This window comes from Ascidiella aspersa, chromosome 3, assembly GCF_963924565.1.
Source record: "Ascidiella aspersa chromosome 3, kaAscAspe10.2, whole genome shotgun sequence".
Lineage (NCBI taxonomy): Eukaryota > Metazoa > Chordata > Ascidiacea > Phlebobranchia > Ascidiidae > Ascidiella > Ascidiella aspersa.
Window position 1 is genome coordinate 8424278 of NC_139449.1, and position 24800 is coordinate 8449077.

Here is a 24800-nt window from a genome sequence, read left to right on the forward strand (position 1 = left end):
TAACGTTATTTGTAAAATTTGCATGGATGAAAATGGATTACTATACTGAAAATTGTTAGCGTGACGTAAGTTTTGTGCGTTTGAGTGATTTTTTGCTGCTGACCGCATTTTACGTTGAATTTATATGAATAGCCTCCTATGACCGTGGCCGAGTGGGAAACAGGCCTTACCTTCTAACCTGGGGTGAGTGCAAATCTCAAATCCTGGCTTAATCTTGTCCCTGAAACCATAACATTTTAACCGCAATTGCATTGTTATTATCTGTGTTTCTATGTTTTTAGCCTACAAAATACCAATTTTTATAATAGATACTAATGAACTTTTGCTGTTTTTACTTTTCAGTTGTCATGTAGAATCATTTTGTGTTTTGTTCTTTTTTTCTTTCCCAATGAATTTTTTGTGTTTCACTCTTTTTGCGCTATGGACCTGACCAACTTGAATCTGCCAGATAGTGTGGTCAGCAGCTACAATGAAATTGGTTTCCATGAAATGTTTGCTTGGCAAAAGGAGTGCCTCAACCTTCCCGATGTCTTTGGTAATGCTATAACTATATATATTTGTATGCTTCGGACTACCTAAAAGTGGAAAGGTTTACTAAAATTAAAAGCTAATTTAAACTGATTGGTTGCGATGTTGTAAATATTTAAGTCAGTTATATGAATTAAGTGCACTTTGGTCACTGTTTTGAAATTACTGACTTGACCTAAGTTGTAGCTTATTTTATATATGTCTTTATTGGGTCATAACTCATTTCAAAATTACTTGTTTACAACACAGCTCAGGTGTGAAAGTCATGCATTGTCCCTATGAGGCCATAGTTTGTATGTAAGTTATCAAACATAAAACTACAATTTTTCAAACAAGTGAAATTGTTGATATAGAATTAGTTTAAGCCAGGGCTGCAGAGTTGGAGTCGGACTCGGGATTCAAGGAGTCGGTATGTTTTGCTGGAGTCGGACTCGGGACTCAAGACTCGAGTAAGACCACGTAAAACAACCCGAGTCAGACATGTGCATGTGCAGTACCAAATTTTAAGACTAATATTGCCGACAACTGGAAATTGTAAAGGTGAAATAACATTTGGTGGAATATTTTACAACCATATATTGTGAGTTAATGAGTTATACGAAACTCCTATAAATGGAATGCTGAATATCCCTGTTATTTTAGTTACGTAATTTGGCGGAATACAGTCTGTAGAGTCAGGGCCGGACTTGGGACTTGACGAATGGCACATATGACCGGAGTCGGACTCTGGGTTTATTTTTTTGGAGTCGAACTCGGGAGTAGCACTCCAGAGTCGAACTCGGGAGTAGCACTCAGGTTATTTTTAACCGACTCCGCAGCCCTGGTTTGAGCTATTCGTTTTTAACCTACATAAAGCAAACTAAACATTCGTAGTTATATTTTATATTGTCAGATGGAAAGAACTTGGTGTATGCTGCCCCCACAGGTGCTGGTAAAACTTTTGTCATGGAAATCATACTGATCAAACGAATATTGAAGTTCAAAGGAAAAGCAATTCTAGTGTTTCCATATGTTTCTGTGGCCAGGTTAGTCTCAATTATGTTGATATTTTCACAAATAAGATTTAATTTAAGTGTGTAGACTGTAGAAAGCCTACTATTAATTCAAATTATAGCTGTGAGATATATAGATGCATTTTATTAACTAACCTGTGGTGAGGTTTAAACTCACAACCTCCAGTCATTCTGGGACCGTCGCTTTACCAGCTAGTTATTTTTTCTTGCTTAGGCTTGCTTGCACTACCATAATCCTGATCAGACTGACAGCATCTTGTGTAATGTGTATTGGTGCATTTTACATACCATTTTCGCAGTTTTTGTTTCTATTTTCTGAAACAATTAATCAAATAACTAGTGTAACTAAATATAAAATGTTCTACAACTTAAAAACAGGAAATTAAAAAGACAAAGTATACACTCTGGTGTAATTAGTAATATTGGTTTGGATTGATGGTGCCCACCAAGTAACTGCATTTATCCACCTAAATGATTTTGCCATATGTATGCTTAGTTTAAATGTAATCGTTTCAGAGAGAAGTTGTTTTGGCTTCAGCGACTGTTTGATGGAACTGGTGTGATTGTGGATGGTTTCATGGGAGGAGTATCGCCATCTGGTGGAATTGATGCCGTCGACGTTGCGCTTTGCACCATTGAGAAGGGAAACAACCTAATAAATCGCATGATTCAGGACAACACTATCGACAACCTGTGTAAGATTCAACAATATGTTGTATTTATGTTAAATGCTATGTGTTTATTATTTGCTGTTTTGTTTTCCAAAATTTAAAACTGTGTTCCATCTTTCATCACACTTTTGAAATCCAATTTGTTTATAGAAATAGCGTAAAGTCTATTTTGTCACTGTTAGATTTTCAGGCACGACTTGTATGAACCACAGCATCAAGCAAAACCTTATCACTTAATGTTGAGCTTATTTTCTGTCCTGTCATTTGCTTACATTCCAAATATGCATCTAAGACAAGTAAACTATATTTCTTTGTAAAATTTATTGTCAAGGTCTATTGGCTGTTGATGAGCTTCATATGATAGGTGATGAAAACAGAGGATATTTGTTGGAATTGATGCTTACCAAACTAAGGTTTCTATTTCTATATCTTTCTGTAAAAATCTGTTGAATTTTATTTTATTTGGCTCAGGTCTTATTGTGTGAAACTTTTGCCTGTAAGTAACTCTGGAGTGCGAGTTTTTAGATTTGATTTGAACTGTTTAAACTATTTTTTTACCACTGTTTTAAAATTGATGTACTGTATAACATTATTATTCAAAATTAGCCTTTCTTTTCTGGTATATATATTTGTTCTCCAACATTCGGTGCCCTATTCAAATCACCTTCTTCATTTAGTAAACCGAATGCTCATACATATAATACATGTAATAAGGAAAAAAAATAAAAGAAAATCATCACATCAAAGAGATTTAAACATTTCGTGTTTGCAGATGACTTTAGTTGGAGACCAAAGCTTAAGATAACACATATAACTACCAGAGGAGGTCTTTTGAATAATGTTATGCCTGCTAGCAACATCTGCATTACCTTACCTTCTGTCATGATGTTGTATATACATTTCTTTTTTTTTGTGTTTGTTTTAGGTACCTTGCACTGAAAAACAAAGACAGTAAGCTAAAAGTGCAAATTATCGGATTCAGTGCAACTGTTTCAAATTTAGCGTTGCTTGCTAATTGGCTGAATGCTGCCTGCTATGAAACCACATTCCGGTAAAAATCATGTAAATTTATATAAAGATTTTTATCAAAAATGTTCATCAAGGTAATTGTTATTTATTTTTTGTGATAATTCTGTTTAGGCCAATACCCCTTGAAAGGTTTATCATGTGCGGAAACACAGTTTATGATGATCAATTGAAAGAAATTCGCAAGCTTGAACCAATATCATACAATAAGGTTTTCTGCATAGCGTAGATATAAATTGAAATTATTTGTGTTATGCTTAAAAAAACTTTTCTGTTATTATTGATTATTTTCTAACGTTTAATGTTTGACACAATAGCTGCCTTAACAGTAATATTTTGTTGTGTCTTTTATAGGGTAGCGACTGTGCCATAACATCACTGTGCTATGAAACAACAAAGTTAAAGCAATCAGTGTTAATTTTCTGCCCTTCAAAACAGTGGTGTGAAAGTCTGTCAATACGAATTGCTGCAAATCTATCCATGTGTACAAGGTGACTATCTCATGTCGTTTTCAATGTTTGGTGAACATAAGCTTCTAACAAAGTGCTAATACCTAAACCCAATTACAAAATCCATGTTTAGTATTGCAGAAAGCATGCTGACATCAAATGTTGTGAAGCTCTTAAAAGAATCTCCAGCCGGTATGGATAAAACATTGGCTAAAACTGTTCAGTATGGAGTGGCGTTTCATCATGCAGGTTCGTGGAAAAGAGTGTACTAGCATGGTACTTTTTTTAGGAGGTTTGTGAGATATGTCTTGGTTCAGAGCCTTAACTATAGTTTATAAAACATGACAAGATATTAGTAAAATAGAGTTCAGGGGCCATAAAACTATGACCCCAAGCGAATTTAATTTTACTGTCTCCTCCCACAGCACATTTCACTACTGATGATAAAGTTTAGTATTAGTTGAAATGTTGTCGGGGTGCAATTCCAAAATAAATTTGAAATTTTATATGGAATGACAGTTATTTGTTTTCCTCGTTTAACGATTATAATTAAGCTATTAAAGTTAGACACAAAATTTTATTTCTGGCAAGCAAACAACAATCCTTACAGTTGTTATGCTGCCTTTTATGAAAAAAGTTTGGTGTTCCGTGCTATAGTCTCTCTTTAAAAACAATCGAATAAGATATCAATTATATTTTTCAAAAAACAAATATAGTTTAATATTTTAATTTTATTTTTTTATGACACAATGACAACACCAAATTTTTATTCACAATAAATTTGTTTTATATTTGGGCCTTAATCGGTACTGACTTAATGTTGAATGTTCATTTTTTCTGTAGGACTGACCATTGAAGAGCGAGATGTAATTGAACAGGGATTTCGCAACGGAGATTTAAATGTCTTAATTGCAACTTCAACTTTGTCGTCAGGTTGCTTTTTTTCTTCTTTATTAATTTTCTTTTTTAAAGCATTGTCATTAAAAAAACCTGTTAAAGATTTTTATTAAATCTGCACTGATGCTTTTAAACTATATTTTTTGAACTTTTAATAATTTTAACATATAGTAATCATGTTTTGTATGATGTGCTTGAAATCTTTTAAATTTTGTATTGATCGTAATTCGTAACTAACCCTTTCAAAAATATAACCATTTTGTCTTATGAACTCATTTGCTTTAATGTTTGAATTACACATGAACTTGTTTTACAAATTCCGTTTGAGTTTAGGTGTAAATCTTCCGGCGGGCCGGGTTATTATTCGAACACCAATGTTCCACGGTAAGCTGCTCAGTGCTCAAGTCTTCCAGCAAATGTCGGGAAGAGCAGGAAGAAAGGGCTGCGACGACAAAGGTAAGTAATTAGCCTGGGAGCTAGTAGAGATTTAAACAGCATGCCGAGTACAAAAGGTTTGACTATTAAAAGCAAAAAATTTAAGAATTAAAAAGATAACCGAGAATGTAAAATCCATTCAATAAAATCCATCGCTATAGATCAGACAAGGTAGATACGGCCAGGTGGCAATATTCTCGCCTGGAATAAGAGAATATTTTCATGTTTACGAAACGTCCTAATCAAGATGATGTCGGTTTACTGAACTGTTTTGGCTTTGTAATTCATTATCAAGCTACATCACAGATCCGTGCTTACTGTACCCAAGTATATAAATAATATATTCGAATTACTCAAGATGCTACTGCATAAAAATGCTTCCAACTCTTTTATTTGAATTAGGTTGATTCTCATTTAAAACTTGATACCATTTATAAGTATCATAAAATTTGTCATATTCTTAATGTTAAGTTATATCTACCTTCACTACCGCGTATTCGGACCATGGCTAGTGATTCAAAGGCGTGTCTTTTTAAAGAAAAAAAAGTGTCATGACCAGAAAAGAATAGACCAAAATATCGGCGTTGTAATGACTTATGTCAATGACAATGATTTGACTTAAGTCATGGTTTTCATATGGCTTAACTAAAGTCATTAAGTCAAATCATTAGGGTTGAAATTATGTGTTTTTTAACATTGATTTATAAAATTGGGTTATTTATCTCAATTTGTGCAAGCAAAATAATTCACTTTCTGTATGTTAGACTTTTGTTGAGTTATTGCTTAATCAGACAAGTTTACCAATTTATATGTTCGAACTTTTTAATTTTTGTTAATAAATTGAATGGGACTTGATAAGGGCAACTGACTACTTTTACTGGGCTTGATTTGTCAACATTTAAAGAAAAATATTTTACAACGACTTGACTGGGCCATTTCAAAATGGCTTGCTTACAACACTGCTGTAAATATTAGTTGGGTTAAGCTAGTTTATTTATGTACGTATAAATGTTTCATCGGTTATTACTTCATGTAACTGCGTTCCTGGGCAAAAGTGTTTGATCGCCTGGAAATTTTTTTTGAGACTGATAATAATTTAATCACAATGGCGTAAATTTCTTCAGGTGAATGTTTTTTGATGTGCGAAAACAACCAAAAGTCAACGTGCCAAAGGTTGTTGTCTTGTCCATTGCCGGTATTGCAAAGCTCACTGATGCTAGAGCAATCTGTGTCAGACAGCATTAAACGAGCTGTTCTTGAGGTAAATAAATATATTTGTTTTTAAACAACAATCTTAAACAGACAAAGTTTATTAAAGGACAGATATTTTTTTATTAATTTTTTTATTTGTTTTTTCGGACGTTTTCTCAATTTTTTTCAGTCATTTTTCTTGTGTTAAATCACTTGAGCTATGTTTTGTAATTGCATTTTAGTTATATACGATTACTTTCAGTTTAGGTGCCAAAAGGTAGTTTTTTTTCTTATTATTCTATGCTTCATTTCTCTGATGTCTTCAGATTATAGGAAATGGAATTGCAACAAATACAAAAGACATTCATCTTTATTTCCAAAGTACTCTACTTTGCGCCAAAGCTTTGTATGACCAGGTAATTGGTTGAGGACAAAACTGTTAATTTGTGGGTATTTATAAAATGCAGTAAATATGTTCTATATTTTAGTAGTGACGCTGGCTTAGTAACTCTACTTTACAATATTTATTTTAAACTAAAGCATTTATATTGAAACTAAAGCATTTATATTTTTCTATGACATATGTGTTCATTGATATTTAAATTGGAATAAAAGCAATTACTAGTTAACCACTATGACATGTTTCTATCACATTTTAAAAATGATTGTTTAGTTGGGTGCTCTTCAACCGGTGTGCATGGTGTGTACCTATGGTACACCAAAATATGCATGGGGTGCACCAGAACTAAAAAAAGGGTGCATCACACAATTTTAATGAACCATTAATGTTACATCGTATACGTATTTGCCAGTAATTACCGATTTTTAAGAGACAGTGGCGCTGTAATTGTTGTATACTAACATTCTGAGACATGCAGTCTTTCTGTTTTGCTTGACTGTCGTGCTGATTTTCTTTTTTTGTGTGTAAAGATTGAATGCTGTTTCATGACATGCACTAGTACTCGCAAGTAGCCTTTAGCCATATTTGAACTCTCACCGACAGTGCGTAAAACTTCGGCAGCTCCGTTCGGTTAAATTGACATGATGATATTGATATGCATAATTATTTTTCATATCGCTTCTTACCTCAGTTTACCGTTTAAGTAAACAGGGTGCATGAGTTCGTCACAACAACTTTAAGGGTTCACCAAACCAAAAAAGGTTGAAGAGCACTGGTTTAGTTTACGATATTATCAGAATTGTAATTCGTGTGTATTATTTAACATTTAATATTCACATTTCGTTTTCCATTTACTAGTTTATAGAAACATTATACAATTTCTGAATTTATATAACACGTAAGCAACACTAAATCAAGAAAGTAATTTTTAGGAGACTGACAAAAACAGTCAGAACACTTCTAACCTGGTGCAGTCCTGCTTGGATTGGCTTAAAGAAAACGAGTTTATTTCTTACTCTTTCTCTCAGCAAAATACAAGGTTTGCAAAAATGCTAAACTTACAAACATATACAAAATAACCTAAACAGGTGGTTCTTAAACTTTTACTTTACAACCGCCCTTAACACACGACAAACCATAATGACTTATTAGTATCAATTTTTTAATTGACAAAATACTTTGTACATGATGAAAGTCTTAATATTATCAATTTTGTAATTCAATTTCGTAAAGTGCGTATTTAGGTCCGAAATGCTAGTGGTTATGCCTATTACCAAAAGTTTCACGAGGCACACAGTTTGAGAATCACTGACCTAAACTATTTTACGACTAGTATTGTTATTGTTGACTTTATGTTGACCAAAGCGGAAAAACGTAGGTTCAATTTTTATAGATTTACTTAAACTGGCTATATGACATGCATTTTACTTTCCATGTTCAAAAAAATAACCTAAAATATATTTTGGAACGAGTTTGTTTGCTTTTATCAATTTTATATCAATTCAAGCAGATAAATCTACTTTCTATTGGTTAATTTTAACCAGCTTTTCATTAAGGCCTAGAAAACAAGAATAGATTAAAGTGGAAATATAACCATTTGCAGAACAATCAACCCAACTAAACTTGGAAAGGCCTCGATCACTTCCTCATTGTCTGTACATCAGTCGCTCACCGTTTTGGCGGATCTCCAAGTAGCAGCTAAAGCCCTTGCACTGGACACTGAACTGCACTTGATTTACCAGGTAACTGCACATAAATTTGTTCGACCTTAAGGCTCGTTTACATTACAGCTGCACTGAATTGAGCTGGGCGTGAAATTGTTTTCACTAGCTGAGCTGGGCGTAAAAGTCGCTCCAAACGTAACGTTTCTATAGCTGCACGGGGCTTGAGTTTAGCAAAGCGCAAAACGCTCGCCACGATCGAATTTAAATACAAATTACGCTTTGCTCAACTCAGTGCTGCTGCTATTGTTGTGTAAACGGGCCTTTATGGCAACTTGAACAATATAAAGGCGCAATGTTGACTTGTACCGGGAGGTCATAAAAACCGGTCCTATAAAACCAGGACTGTCGAATCTTAACCGTACTCCCGACTATAAACAGAGGCAGCTTTTATTTGGCTTGAGTGGGACTCGGGACTCGTGTAAGACTAATAATCTTCACTACTCGAGAAGTTCCGTCTCCGACATGCGTAAAGGCGGAATATCAGGGTTGAAATCAAGTCCCAGTCAAGACATTCGCTTTATTAACTTAAGTCCAAGTCAAGTCATTGGTCCAAAGGAGCATTTTATCAAAAAGACCCAAGTCAAAGTGCATTAATTGGCTTAAGTTTTTTTAACACTGTGGAATAATTTCCACAAACGTAATGTGGGTGGGCGAGGTGTATGACACCCCTATGAGTTAGTTTGTTTTTAGTCGGCTTGCCAACCCTGTTAGAAATATCTGCATGCGTCAACGAAATCATAGGGACCAAGTATTAGAATCGCGGTTTATCGCAATTTGTTCGATCCTAACGTTGCAGAAATTATTAAAAACCGGTCTTTTACATCATAAATATAGCTTGATTTTATAAAATTATTGTAAGGCAAATGTGTAAGCATTTTTTTGGGGGCACAAATGTAATTTTCGAACTTCAAAAGACCGGGTTAAACTAAACGGCTTTTATGAAAACATTTATCTTCACTTAAACCCTTAATGTCATGAAACTGTAAATGCGTAAATAATGTATAGTTCATTTGCAGTTGTAGCAAGGCGTTGAAATGACAGAATTTTTTTTTCAAATTGTGGTTTGCATTTTAAGCATCAACGGCTCTTCCAATGTACTTTTATCGTTGTCCCATCAAGGTCACCCCGATTTCGGCGGCTCAAGACTGGACCAAGCTGAACTGGTACAACTACCTGAACGTGCTGGAAACCCTGACGACCAGCGAACGTCGTGTTGGTGCGCTGGTCGGCGTCGACGATGGTTTCGTGACCAGAATGGTGGCGACCAGCAGTAAGTCGAACCGGCTGTACCGCAAGTTTGAACGGACCATCGACGTACATACAAGGTACGTTAGTACAAGGCCGCTTCAAATGCACTCGGCTCCAAAAATGAATGAAATAATTTGGAAAATCTGTATCATGCCACTTCTATAGACACAGTTTTATTTTTGTAGATGTCAATAGATAAATGCCTTCTGGTTTAGTAGAGAAACATTTTAGACTGACTTGAAATATATACATAACAGAACAATTCTGTTTAAAATTTGGGTGGAAATGAAAAACATTCATACAAGGTCCGATAGTACAAGACAGCTTTAAATCCACAAGGATCCCCATCCCCACGGTATTCTTTGTCCCTGATTGCGTTTGTGGTTATAAATGGGTTGCGTTAGAAATTGGGTTAGGGTTGAAATTATCACGGGGATTTAGTAATGAAGTTATGGGTGGGTTTTTGAGTTAGGTAAAATGTTGTATAGGTGTTATTATGGCAATTTAGGTTTTACTCCAACGGGATATGGACTTAATTTTTAGACGTTAGTACGACTATTAGGGAGTGGCAGTAGTGTTGTAAACAAGTTATTTGAATGACTTAAGTCTCACTCAAGTCGTTTGTGAAATATCATGAGCCAAGTCAAGACTTTAAAATATAACGATTCAATTCCCTTTCCAAGTCATCAGTTGCTCAAGTCAAGTATCAGTTAAGTCAATATTAAAGCAAGGCATATCCATGTCAAATCACTAATATTAAAATAACTCGTTCAATTTAGCAATAACATAACTAAAAATTACCAAATAAAAAACGTACAAAGCTCAAATTGCTGGAGCGCAAAATTAGAGATAGATGGCTAAAATAATGTTAATCAAAAAGAGTTTTTTCTAAGTCAAGTTATTTGACTCAATGACTTAAGTCCAGGTCAAGTAATTTGTCCAAAAGACTTAATCAATTCAAGCTATTTAAACACAGTGACTTAGATGCATTTCACTTAAGTCATTAATACACAGGGTATTATACCTATATTGGTCTTATTTCGAACTGTGTACTATTCCGGACATTAATGTTGTTCTAATTTCTGTCTTTTGGCTGGAATCCCAAAATGTAAGTACTGGACCATCCCTACATTGTACTAACAAACCACATGTGCCGTGTTTAGGTTTTACGTCGCCCTCATTTTGCACGACCTCATCCGGGAAGTTCCCCTGTCGCAGGTTTGCTCCAAGTTCGAGTACAACCGGGGATTCGTGCAATCATTGCAACAGTCGGCCGCATCCTACGCAGGTTTGAAGTTATTTCGCTATTATATATACACCATAATCCACGTATTGTACAGCAAACGCGATAACGGATTTAAATGAATAAAAAAAACTCGCTAAGTTCAAAAACGGATTTTTTGTTCTTTAATAAGAGTTCTTTTGTAGTTTGATGGTGATTTTTTTAGATCAGGTAATATTGTCGTATATAAAATTCATTTTTTGTTATTATTTTTTATCTTTACGCAGGTTTGAAGTTATTTCGTTATTATATACACTGACATCAGCACATGCCAAAAATCTAGGCACGCCGTGTGCAAAGTCTTTTTACCAAGTGCGACACGCCTGTTTGATTCTGTAAATGCGAAGCGTGTATCAACAACAACAACTAATTCTGTCAATCAGAACTCGCCCAAAACGAAGTGCTTTTGCAATGGCGAGCGGGCGACTGCAATATCCATGCCCTGTAATTGCACTAATTTACTTGCAGGGATGGTAACCGGCTTTTGTAGAGCTCTTGGTTGGTGGAGCTTGGAAATGCTGCTGAACGAATTTCAGTCACGTCTTGTCTTTGGAATTCAACGAGACCTGGTTGACTTGATGAAGGTAGCGACAAGCGATGTTTCGTTGAACATTAGTTATCTAGTTGTTTAACTTTGCACACCGGAATCCAGCAGTAGACTAACCGAATGAGTGGAACAATTAAGGATGCTATGTTGCCATGGTTGTTTCTCGACTCGCTCCCTTTTGAGCCTGTGAAGCTCAGTCGGTAGAGCGACGGTTTCGGTATGGCCGGAGGTCATGTAGTCTTATTTTAAAAGTAAACTTGCAAATGTAAACAATAACTAGCCTGCAGTAAGGTTCGAACTCACGACCTCCGGTCATACGTGTATAAATGTTTTAATGTCTTGATATGGTACTGAAGATCCCGTCAACGTGCTCCCACCTGCGTCGTGTAGTTCAGTTGGTAGAGCGACGGTCCCGGTGTGGCCGGAGGTTGTGAGTTCGAACCTCACTAAAGACTATACTTTTTATTTAAGTCTACCTTGCTTGCACCTTTTCGGTTGGTCTACAATGGCTTTCGGTGTTCGATGGCTATGCAAGACGTTACATTAGTTTAATCTGCGACTTCAGAAGGACTTTATCACAGTTGTTGAGCACGTGTAATGTGTGTGTATCTTTCATTGAATAATATGGCACTGTAGATACCCTTCAATGTGCAGTTGTGGTATTAACAGAATGTAGCGAGCATTGGCGTATGGTTGTTTATCGCCTCACACCTCTGTGAGCCTGTGTAGCTCAGTCGGATGAGCGACGGTCCCGGCTTGGCCGGAGGTCGTGAATTCGAAACCTACCGATATTTATTTATTTTATCTGACGTTTACCTATACACGGCGTTGTCTTTATCGCTTTTAATTATTTGTTGCTGGATTTTCGCATTTTTATCTTCCTCTTTTTGTGTAGGTTTTACTTTGCCTAGTGTTGTTGCATTCCATGACGAAGGTATCCTGTATGGGTAGCCGGAACGTCGGATAAAATAAATAAGTACCGTGTGACCTTCTTTCTAAAATACACTGTTGTTAGTACTTAACTAAAATTAGTAGACCAAATGGAGTTCCGTATGACTAAATTTATAACATCTTCTTTAAGGCTGATATCGAAACATAAGATCTTTGCAGGAACAAAGTGACCTGAGTAAGAATTTGAAAACCCATACAATAGTAGGTATCATTTTAAGCGTTTCAAATAACTCTATTCATTTGTAACAAATGAATAAAGAGAAATTCGAAAAGTTCAAAATGATACCTACTTTTGTATGGGTTTTAATATTCCTACTACGTCTTACTACAACCTCCAAGCATTATGCTCCAAATTGACCTTACAGTTTTAACTTTGTTTTATTCCTACAGATATCGGCCTTAAACAAGGCACGGGCTCGAGCGTTGTACGATGCCGGGTTTACAACGTGTCAGGAAGTGGCTGCATCAACACACGAAGATATCGCAGCCGCCCTGACAAAAAGCGCAAAATTCCAGACGTGGGTTCGCGAGTTTTATTTTTTGTTTGCCGTGCGTTGGTTTATAACCGGCTAATGGTTAAATATCGTTTTATTCGCAAAAGGAAACACAACATATTAAAATCGATCCAATTAAATTCCGTTTGAGGGTTTTATACATTTTTGCATTTTCTTAACTGTAGATGTGAGGGAGGTATTTTAATCGCAATAAATATCTAAAGTAGATCTTGTTTGGATATTAGCTTAAATCATTTTTTTTTAATTTGTGTAAATATGAAGAAGCATTAGTAGGGTAAAAACTGTAGTAGGGTTGAACAAAAGTGAAAAAAAGTTCGACAATCACCGCTATAGATATGGTTCAATATTATAAGGCAAATATTTTATTTAACTTACAGCGGATCTAATAACATAACACACTTTTGCCAGTTTCTCTCAACTATATGCATAATACCCAAAAGCCAGTAACTTGTAGCTGTGCAACATACGCACCAAAAGCTTCTTTTAAACAGTTTAAAGAAGGACAAACGCGAGAGCGAATTCGAAGTCGAGGAACGAAGAAAGCTCACCCTGCTCAGATTGGCCGGAAGTAACTTGCTGGTGAGCTTCGATGACGCGGCAAAGTACGTCATCAAGGAGGCCAGGGCTTTAGTCGGTACGTCAGAGTTCAAATCGATTTCGTGGAAGTTTTTTTTTCGGTGACCCTTAGTTTCACGATCGGTATGCTGAAACGTCTTCGCGTAAAATTCTAATCAATCATCTTTTTTAAGGTACGCCATTTTTCTTTTTTTTAAATTGAAAAAAACTTATAAAAAGTATAAAAAATATAAGATAACACTAATAAAATTACCAGAAAGCTGCTGACCAATTTTTAAATAAATTAAGTCTAACCAGTTTAAACAAACTTGAGTTTGCGTTTCAACAGTATTTTACCCTTTTCTCTAAAAGCAAACTTAACGTGTTATTTTAACTTTAAAATCTTAAAAGATCCGCCTATTTTCTTCTATAGGTTACACGAAAGTTCTATTTATCCGAACTAACCGATTTTGCATTTGTCTGAATATCGGTATGTTTAGGCAGAGAACTGGAGATCATTCAAACCGAAAACATAGTTTTAAGTCAAAGAATTCAAAACCTCCCAAAAAGTAAGTAATACTTATAAAGGTACCATATATCCGATATTTTTACAATTGTGACATAGGAATATGTACAGTACTTCGTGCCTGCAAAATGGTTTCTGGCCATGTTTTCAGCCATTTGATTTTAGAATCAGTTGTGTGAGGTTGTGGTTTATCGATTTAAACATATTTATTTCAAAATTATCAAAAACCGAGTAACAAAGTATAAGCAATGATAACTTTAGTTGAGTTTCAAGTTACATGATCGATTGATTTAAATGTTAAGATTATATTTTTACGACTTGTACAAAATACAAAGAAACCTGTTTTTTCATATGACAGAAATTTAACCTAAAACCCCGTATTCAAATAACAAACTAATAAACAAATCGAAATAACCATTCATTTTTCCTTAGCAGAATAGTCCCAGCAGAGCTAGTAATTCAGGCCAAGACACTATTTATAGATGTTTAAAGTATGATCTTTGAACATCTATAAATATTGTCTTGCCTGAATTACTAGCTTGGCTATTGTGTTGTTACTGATCACGAATTGAGGTCGAAATTTTGCTTGTAAGGGTCTAGATGATTGCTATTATCGCATATTCACTGCAACAATATTTTTATCCTGTTCCTTTTTTTCAGTCGAAGTAACATCGCCACAGAAGGGCGCTCTCGACGACCTTGACCGCGTAAATTTGACCTTGAGCAAACTGAGTTTGGAACCTTGCAACAACAAAGTGCAGAAAGATTGCGAATCCTTTGACTTGAATAGCATCGAAAACTCTTTCGACATGTTTGATACTTCGTTTGGATCCAATGATGTGAAGGTTTATTTAAAAAAAATGATTTTAACTAAAGATATTTTTTAACTCAAACTACAACTATGTATTTCAAACGGTGCATTTTAAATATCACTTTTTACGACTTTTTTTTAAATCAACGCCAAATTGATCTTTAAAATTGTTTTTACCACATTTTTTATTCGTAAAACAAAGAATTTACATCTGTTTTGTCATTTTTACCCCTTTATTGTCAGTCAATTTGGTTGTTGTGTAATAACACATTAATAAATATTTTACATTGTAGAATTCGGTCGAGGAATTTTCCAGCTTTATGGAAGATTGGTCGGATCAAAAACTGTTCGCCATGTCTTTCAATGTGGATTGCACAGACATTAGTGTAAAGCGTTTTTTTCTACAAAACCTGTTCATAATATTGTTAAGACGGACACGAAAACAAGAAACTTTTGTTTACATTTTATTGTCTGCGGGAGATTCCTTACTATAGAAAGTGTTTGAGCTTAAACCTCTGTATAAGTTTAATTAAGTAATTCTCAAACATCTATAATTACCGTCGAATTCTAACTTTGTACTAAGTCTTACGGGTAAAATCACTTCAGTCATTTAGACAAATGACTTGACTTTGACGTCATTTACAACAATGTCAATGTGCCTAAACGAAATACTTTTTGGTAAAATTATTAAATGTAATAGATGTTAACTTGCTATTTGTTCGCTTTTTGTGTTTGCTTTGCAACATATTGGTCATAATAGAACGTGTTTACCATTTTTAAAAGTTCAATATTGATTTGTGATGCCAATGCTGTGACTTAAAATTGGCTTGCGTCACTAATGACTGGGACTTGACTTCGACTGAACTTATTTTGTAAATGACTAGCCTGGGACTTAAAGTCAATCTAGCGACCTGGTTGTTTAACCAAGGTTGGCCTAAATTCACGTACGCAGACAACATCAGCGAAATACCAATAAAATCCTAAAAATGAAGTAAAAAAGATGACTGTTTCACATTTAATAAACAAATATCTATCCACCGGTTTAAATGCTTCTTCAGCATTCGTGTGGCCTATGCTTGGGTGGGCTGCTTACAAAACAATAATTATAAATTCTAAGATACTGGAAATAGATAGCCCCCGGTTTAACCGCTGTATTGACGCGTCTGGTTTAGTATTTACTGTTTTTTTATTCTCACGTTTAGGAAGATGACGTCATGTCGGATTCCTCTAAAGAAAACACAGCCGCAAATGTTGTGGGCATTTCTGTTTGCTGGCTCCAGTCGACTGTGTACTACATAAACCTACAGGTTGTGGTTTACACATATAAAAATATATATAAAAATAAACAAGGTTTTAAGAATATCAAAGCCCATACAGTAGTAGGTATCAACATGACGTTTAAAATGAAAACGTTTTATATGACATCTACTTCTGTCTGGTTTCGATTCTTGGATTTAAAAATGAATGAAAATGAATTGGATTTGTTGAAAATGAATAAAGAGTTATTCGAAACGTCCAAAATGATACCTACTTCTGTATGGGCTTTGATATTCTTATTACGTCGTACTACAACCTCCAACCATTATGCTCCCAAAAAGGTTTAGTTTACAGGGTTGCTGTTTAAAAATTGCTTAATTAAATTTTTGCATGCATTGTTAGCACTTTCTATAAAAAACATTCAAAAACGATATTGCAGCTAAATAACGATTGGTTGTCTTGGTACTTTACTTTTGGTCGTTTTTCAATTAAAATTATTTTTTAGAAAAACGACATCCTTGCCAAAGTGAAAGGCGTTCTTTCTAACCTGGACCAGGACACGACAGTTATATCACTGCACGCAAAGAATACCTTTAAACTTGCCGTTCAGCATTTTAACCTCACTGTGAAATCGAAGTGGCAGGTGGGAAGTGTTTGTATTTTCATGTGCAAGTGTTTCTTACCTAATCTTTACCATTGGTTTTAACGTTCGATTTCAACAAAGTTGTTCCATATAAGAAGATGTATTTGCGTAACTCAAACGAAATCTGTCGTCTAAATCAGTTTTATATTTCTTAATGTGTTGAAATTGGCTTGTGACCTTATCAGTAAAATTGTACTATTTTCAAGTTTTGTCATCGCCGTAATAAAAAAATGTCATAAACATAGGATTAGGTAGAATTTTTTTTTTTTTTTTTTTAGGAGTTGATAAACACAAGGGATAATTACAACAACTTAGTTTCGTACTCAAATAGAATGCAAACAAATAAAGCTGACCAACGCTAACTTACATGCCAACAGATGTAGCTGTTAATAGCAAAGTCATGTCTGAATTGGAAGACGTAAGAGACACATTTTTTGCATAATTCAAAAGTAGCAGTCTTTAATAAGCGAAACCACCAAGAGGAGAAACTTCACACAGTTATTGAAAGATACACCCACATATACGTGTTTGACAATTCTGTGATCTAGCCCTTCCATCAATTGCGGCTTACGTATCATAGTAAACCGAAAACCATCGCAGACTAACGGCAGGCTAGAAAAAACTAACCTGCAGTGAGGTTCGAACTCACGACCTTCGGCTATACAAGTATCGTCGCTCTACCAACTGAGCTATACAGGCTCAGAGGAGTGAGTCGAGAAGCAACCATACGACATTGCTTGCTACATTGTGATAGTACAAGCAACTTCACGATGACGGGGATATACCCGTACCATATTATTCATTGAAAGATACATCCACATATATGTGTGCAATGTAGTACATATGATACCCTAGATTCCGGCAATATGGAGTTAATTGGACTAAGTTGCAAGGAATGCTGTCATGGTTATTTCTCGCCAAGCTTTCCCGGTTTGGCTGGATAGATCAGGGGTTCTTTAACTGGGGTCAATGGACCCCTTAAGGGTCTGTCAAATAGTTTTGGGGGTCCATGAAAGCCCAATTAAAATATTAGTGTATTATCAAGGTAATAAATTTATCAAGGAAAATAGTTGTATTAAAAATAAAACGGTTTTGCACTAAATGCATTAAGACTCTATTTCACTTTCACATTTTTTGAACATCAGATTTATAAGGTATTTGAATCAAGGGGTTTGGCAAGACAGCCATGATACTTTTGGTTATGTTTTAGACCAGTGGTGTTAACCAGTTTTATATAATTGTCCAGTGCCTTGCATAACGAAAATCAGGCATTAATTTTCCTGCGTTATCTAAAGACGATTTCATTTGCACAAAACCGCAAAAGCATAGCAGCAGGTTTCCTGAGCTTATGTGTATTACGACGGTGCTGGATACCTAAAAGGATACAGCACTGCAGTAGGCAACCGTACAAAAATAGATCTTAGCGTGCTGCGCCAGTGAGCCTGCAGTTAAAGTGCCTGGAGGTAACTACACTTCGTTACGCTAAAGCAAATTTCGGCCCAATAATCTGGAAAAAAATGCAAAGTTTTGATTTTATCTAATATGCTCGGTTGGCAATAGTAATGACGTCATTTGGCATCGTATCAGATCGCGATACTTTTTTCCAAAATATCAGAAAATAGCAACTATTGGACATGCCTAGTCGTGAGTCAGAATCTCACAACAGTTTACTTCACTTCCTTAGTCCGCTTGTTGGTTCGACTGATGGCCGTATCACCCTTCGCGAAGTTTAATCTAAATAAAGGTTGATTTTTGTTCAAGATTTTTACGCTACAAACTTTTAACGAAGGATCCACGCGTTGCTTCTTGGATGCTGGACAGCGCGGTCGACGCAAACTTGCAATCGATGGCTGAAACTAAAGAAGTACATCGGCGTCACTTCTTCACAGGTGAAGCTATTGCTTTACAGCTTATGGTGTATGCTCAGCGATTTGCTCCAATGTTATTTCCGGCCACGAATTTCCCTTCAATTTTCCCTAAATAATTGGTAAACCTGAGTGTTTTTTTTGTAAATTTGTTTCTGGAGTAGTATTTTTCCAAAGTAGCCTTTCTTTTGTGGATTATATCGATATTTGAAACACTTTTAAAGTGTCTGCCGCAAATAATAAAATGTAAGAGAAAGGTTTTTACTTTCGTATCAGTAGGCATCATATCTAAAGTGTTAGAACCAGTGAAATATATACCTGATTACAAAATGTTAAAAATATTCCTCATTATTATTTAGTTTTTTAACATATTAAACGCGAAATATTGAATGGCTTCCATGCGAGTTATTTTTAATTAAAGATTTAAGCACTTCGTTGCTGGCAACCCACCTTTTCTATTAGCTTAAACTCAACTTTGCTACCGGTATGAAAATGACTTGCAAATATTAAGAAAGAGCCATGCCCATTTTTACTGAAACACATCTATGCACAAGTGTGTTGACAACGGCGATTTGGTCCTTTAGAAGTCACACATATTATGATGCACCGAGGACCTCCATATGGGCTATGCCTGTAACAGTTTAATTAAGGTTTTCGTGCATAGGTCGGGCTAAAAAAACAACTAGCCTATTAGATTCGAACTTACGACCTCCGGTCATACCGGGACCCTCGCTCTACCAACTGATCTGCACTGGCTCAGAGGGTAGCGAGTCGAAAAACAACCATAGCAACTTTGCCTACTGCATCCGTACGTATGCACAACTTATATCGAAAGGGATCTACAACTCACTGAAACATTTATATTGAAATGTCCCGGCGGACCGAAAGGGAATCGGGTTAATATTCCCGAACCTCGACGCGGAGATCGGAGCTTCGGCGCCTGGTGCGGCAACGCAAGCGAACTCGGAAACGTAGGCGTGGGTCCCGGCAAGAGTTCTCTTTTCTTGGTAAGGGTGCGGCGACCCTGGAATCGGTTTGCCCGGAGATAGGGACATAGGCCCCGCAAAGCACCACGTCTCTTGTGGTGTCTGGTGCGCTCGCGTCGACCCGTGAAAATCCGAGGGAGATGGTCTAAGTTTCGTGCGAGGTGGTACCCATATCCGCAGCAGGTCTCCGAGGTGAACAGCCTCTGGCCGATAGAACAATGTAGGTAAGGGAAGTCGGCAAACTAGATCCGTAACTTCAGGAAAAGGATTGGCTATAAGGGCCGGGTCGGTCGGGCTGAGGCACGAAGCGGGCGACGGGACTGGACCGGACTGGGCGAACGCCTGCTCTCACGGGCGGGCGTGAGCCTGGACCTGTGTCGGTCTCTGCTCGTGGACTGCCGCAGCTACGTGGGCTTGAGCTCACTTCCGCCGGCGTCGAACGGCCAACTTAGAACTGGTGCGGACCGGGGGAATCCGACTGTTCATGAGCACGCACCCTTTACGCTACAAACTTTTAACGAAGGATCCACGCGTTGCTTCTTGGATGCTGGACAGCGCGGTCGACGCAAACTTGCAATCGATGGCTGAAACTAAAGAAGTACATCGGCGTCACTTCTTCACAGGTGAAGCTATTGCTTTACAGCTTATGGTGTATGCTCAGCGATTTGCTCCAATGTTATTTCCGGCCACGAATTTCCCTTCAATTTTCCCTAAATAATTGGTAAACCTGAGTGTTTTTTTTGTAAATTTGTTTCTGGAGTAGTATTTTTCCAAAGTAGCCTTTCTTTTGTGGATTATATCGATATTTGAAACACTTTTAAAGTGTCTGCCGCAAATAATAAAATGTAAGAGAAAGGTTTTTACTTTCGTATCAGTAGGCATCATATCTAAAGTGTTAGAACCAGTGAAATATATACCTGATTACAAAATGTTAAAAATATTCCTCATTATTATTTAGTTTTTTAACATATTAAACGCGAAATATTGAATGGCTTCCATGCGAGTTATTTTTAATTAAAGATTTAAGCACTTCGTTGCTGGCAACCCACCTTTTCTATTAGCTTAAACTCAACTTTGCTACCGGTATGAAAATGACTTGCAAATATTAAGAAAGAGCCATGCCCATTTTTACTGAAACACATCTATGCACAAGTGTGTTGACAACGGCGATTTGGTCCTTTAGAAGTCACACATATTATGATGCACCGAGGACCTCCATATGGGCTATGCCTGTAACAGTTTAATTAAGGTTTTCGTGCATAGGTCGGGCTAAAAAAACAACTAGCCTATTAGATTCGAACTTACGACCTCCGGTCATACCGGGACCCTCGCTCTACCAACTGATCTGCACTGGCTCAGAGGGTAGCGAGTCGAAAAACAACCATAGCAACTTTGCCTACTGCATCCGTACGTATGCACAACTTATATCGAAAGGGATCTACAACTCACTGAAACATTTATATTGAAATGTCCCGGCGGACCGAAAGGGAATCGGGTTAATATTCCCGAACCTCGACGCGGAGATCGGAGCTTCGGCGCCTGGTGCGGCAACGCAAGCGAACTCGGAAACGTAGGCGTGGGTCCCGGCAAGAGTTCTCTTTTCTTGGTAAGGGTGCGGCGACCCTGGAATCGGTTTGCCCGGAGATAGGGACATAGGCCCCGCAAAGCACCACGTCTCTTGTGGTGTCTGGTGCGCTCGCGTCGACCCGTGAAAATCCGAGGGAGATGGTCTAAGTTTCGTGCGAGGTGGTACCCATATCCGCAGCAGGTCTCCGAGGTGAACAGCCTCTGGCCGATAGAACAATGTAGGTAAGGGAAGTCGGCAAACTAGATCCGTAACTTCAGGAAAAGGATTGGCTATAAGGGCCGGGTCGGTCGGGCTGAGGCACGAAGCGGGCGACGGGACTGGACCGGACTGGGCGAACGCCTGCTCTCACGGGCGGGCGTGAGCCTGGACCTGTGTCGGTCTCTGCTCGTGGACTGCCGCAGCTACGTGGGCTTGAGCTCACTTCCGCCGGCGTCGAACGGCCAACTTAGAACTGGTGCGGACCGGGGGAATCCGACTGTTCATGAGCACGCACCCACAGAGTAAATTCGATATTTTCATCGTGCTAGCTGAGCTGTCCTTTGCGTGGCAGTGAGGCAAACACTTTCCAATATGCGAAATGACAATTCACCAAAGTTTTTGTAGAATATCTAAGACGCAGGTGTTAAAGTCGAACATAGCCAAATGCCTCGTCATCTAATTAGTGACGGGCATGAATGGATTAACAAGATTCCCGCTGTCCCTATTTACTATCTAGCGAAACCACAGTCAAGGGAACGGGCTTGGTAGAATTAGCGGGGAAAGAAGACCCTGTTGAGCTTGACTCTATTCCGACTTTGCAAAGAGACATGAGAGGTGTAGGATAAGTGGGAGGTCTTCGGGCCGCCGGTGAAATACCATTACTCCCATCGTTTTTTTTACATATTCAGTAAAGCGGGGAGCGACCTTCGGGTCACGGTTCTAGCCTTAAGCGTGATCCGGTGCCGCGCGATCCGGTGCCGCACGATCCGCTCTGAAGACCGTGTCTGTCAAAGAGTAACGCAGGTGTCCTAAGGTGAGCTTCAGTGAGGACAGAAACCTGGCGTAAAGCAAAAAGGCAAAAGCTTGCTTGATTTTGATTTTCAGTATGAATACAGACCGCGAAAGCGTGGCCTATCGATCCTTTTGAACTTGAGAGTTTCAAGCAAGAGGTGTCAGAAAAGTTACCACAGGGATAACTGGCTTGTGGCAGCCAAGCGTTTATAGCGACGTTGCTTTTTGATTATTCGATGTCGGCTCTTCCTATCATTGTGAAGCAGAATTCACCAAGCGTTGGATTGTTCACCCACTTATAGGGAACGTGAGCTGGGTTTAGACCGTCGTGAGACAGGTTAGTTTTACCCTACTGGTGGTGTGTTGTTGCGGTAGTAATTCTGCTCAGTACGAGAGGAACCACAGATTCAGACATTTGGTTCATGTGCTTGGCTGATAAGCCAATGGTGCGACGCTACCATCTGAGGGATGACTGAACGCATCTAAGTCAGAATCCCGTCTAGGAAGCGACGATACTTTTGTGCCTCGCCCTCGACGGGCAAAGATAAACGGTCGTTCGGCCGTTGCTAGTGCCGAGAGCCGAGAGCCGATCTTTCGCGGGCGCGACAAGCGTCGCCCGCTAGTCGGCGAATCCTCCTGTTCGAAACGCGTGGTGCTAAATCATTCGTAAACGACCTAGTTGAAGACCGGGGTGTCGTATTTACTAGAGCAGTATCTTCACTGCGATTTGTTGAGAGTAAGCCTCAAGATCTATCGATTTGTACGCAAGGTCGGGCGCTAAAAGCGATCTCGAACGCCTCCGGGCGCACGAGGTTGTTTTTTTAAAGTTTTTTTTTTCGCCGACACTTGGTATTTTTTCAATTTTTTATTTATAAATTTTTGCCGCGCGGCGGGCCTTTGCACGTTCACATAGAGGCAGGATTTAATTTTTTTAACCAGGCATAACAATAATATTACTCAAAAACAGCTCCTCTGTTAATTGTAGCTGTATCACAATTACCAAAGGATCATCAACTGATTTTGGTTAAGAATTTCTGTCCTCAGTTGGTAAAGCGACAATTCCGGTGTGGCTGGCGTTGGCGGGTTCAAACCTCAACGCATGCTAGTTGTTTTTCTGTCTTGGTCTTTGCACAAAATCCTAAATTAATCAACTGATTTCGATTAGGCCCGATTTTTAGTCATTTTCCTCTTAAAACGTCGCAACTTGTCGTTATTTGGTCCCGCAGAAGCCCAATGCCACCTCGAGTGCGAAAAGGAATCAACTGCCCTTCGGCCGTCTTGCCATTCAACATGCCAAGATGCCCACTTGGCGTTTTGCGCCATGGATAAACTGTCACTCGCTCTGTCGAGCAGAAACCTGTTCGATTTCTACACCGACGTCGAAATGCCACACGTACTGAAGTGAGTTTTAGCTGTGTCTGTGCTTTTTCAAGTTCAGTGTTTCGCGCCTTTTTTTCGCGCAACCCGAATACTAAGCTTAAGCATTGGCGACCCTTGTTCTCTTCACCGAGCTTTTTTCCGACTTAAATTGACAAAGAAGAAGTTGAAATTTAACAAATAATTCTAAAAGCACTTTCGCCCGGGGTTTACCAACTTTTTCAATAAAAGACCATATTACTGTAAAGCCAGACCATCGTGGGATAACTGTTAGGATTTACGATTGCGGGCCAGGGATTTTATTTTTGTCGAAATTTATTAACTTGATTATCGTCAAACGAAGCAAATATAAGAAAACTGTAGTGACGATTATTAAATTCTAAAATATGACAAACTAATCACGCAACTAAAATTAAGCACGTTTCTCAGAAATAAGCACAGTAGTGATTTATAAGACACTGCAACCAAAATTAAGCACAGATCTTAGAAATAAGCACGGTATGTAACCCTGAATATAACCCTCAACCCTATATATTTCCGCTGAACGAAATACGCTGAACCTCTGAATGAACGAGGTCGTACGTGTAATCTAACCGCGTGCAATCATTTCTAGTGGCTTAGGCTGTGCCCCAAAACAGATCCTTGTAGCCTAAGATATATTTGAGTCACCCTTTTTGAGGTATAGCACCAGTGCTTCTCAGACTTTTTTTAGCTTGTGGTATGAAAATTATAAAAAATCGCGGCACGCTTATTTTGAAAAACGCCATTATATATTATAACACTCCAATGCAACTTCAACTAATTTCTATTGCGAAAATAATTGTGAACACCATTTAAATTTCAGGTTAACTAACTGAAAATGTGGATTCGAATACCCCAAGAACGTGTACGTATAAAGTTAAATCGAGGGTACAGTGAGATGTACCGCGGCACACAGTTGTATAAGCACTTCTTTACACCGCTATATCTTACGTATTCAAGACCGTTGCATTTCGTAATGATATCACCGTAACGCTCTTCAAATTTTTTAAACCAGCGTCGCCTTGCTCGAACTGAACGGCATAAGCTTGGACCTGAAAGAGCTGCGAAGGTACAAAGCCGTGCTAACCGAAGCACTGAGAAAGCTGCAGGACGCTGCCTGGAAATGTCTCGGAAGGAAGTTCAACCTGTACAACCCGAGCGAAATTTCCCAGGTATCTCGTTGCATTGATTTTACTCGGCCATAGAGTTGCGTTAGTTAAATAAAACGGTATGTACGGTTGTCAGTAGGGACATATTTTTTGGCCTACTATGTACGACATTTTGGCCTATAAAAAATAAGTAAA

The 24800-nt window shown here is 37.9% G+C and overlaps 1 protein-coding gene and 1 pseudogene across 1 annotated transcript; both read left to right on the plus strand.

The window, feature by feature from the left end:
* The first annotated feature begins 420 nt into the window (after positions 1–420).
* On the plus strand, positions 421–24701 carry LOC146159038 (DNA polymerase theta-like). Its single transcript, XM_083384834.1, has 26 exons — positions 421–535; positions 1421–1553; positions 2058–2236; positions 2544–2625; positions 3138–3263; positions 3353–3449; positions 3593–3729; positions 3821–3936; positions 4531–4620; positions 4918–5040; positions 6144–6280; positions 6537–6626; positions 7543–7649; positions 8214–8352; positions 9454–9659; positions 10746–10870; positions 11333–11448; positions 12753–12880; positions 13369–13511; positions 14619–14803; positions 15063–15155; positions 15972–16076; positions 16532–16669; positions 18459–18558; positions 23325–23499; positions 24512–24701. Exons 1-26 carry the CDS (start codon positions 421–423, stop codon positions 24699–24701), a joined length of 3375 nt encoding a protein of 1124 aa, XP_083240960.1.
* On the plus strand, positions 21315–22858 carry LOC146159039 (large subunit ribosomal RNA; annotated as a pseudogene).
* Positions 24702–24800: the final 99 nt, after the last annotated feature.

Excerpts from the sequence above, each read along its gene's own strand:
- LOC146159038 (XM_083384834.1), top strand. The coding sequence starts at position 421 with ATGGACCTGACCAACTTGAATCTGCCAGATAGTGTGGTCAGCAGCTAC. Across the intron at positions 3,450-3,592 it reads AACCAATATCATACAATAAG|GGTAGCGACTGTGCCATAAC; the intron begins GTTTTCTGCATA and ends TGTCTTTTATAG. Across the intron at positions 6,627-7,542 it reads CCAAAGCTTTGTATGACCAG|GAGACTGACAAAAACAGTCA; the intron begins GTAATTGGTTGA and ends AGTAATTTTTAG.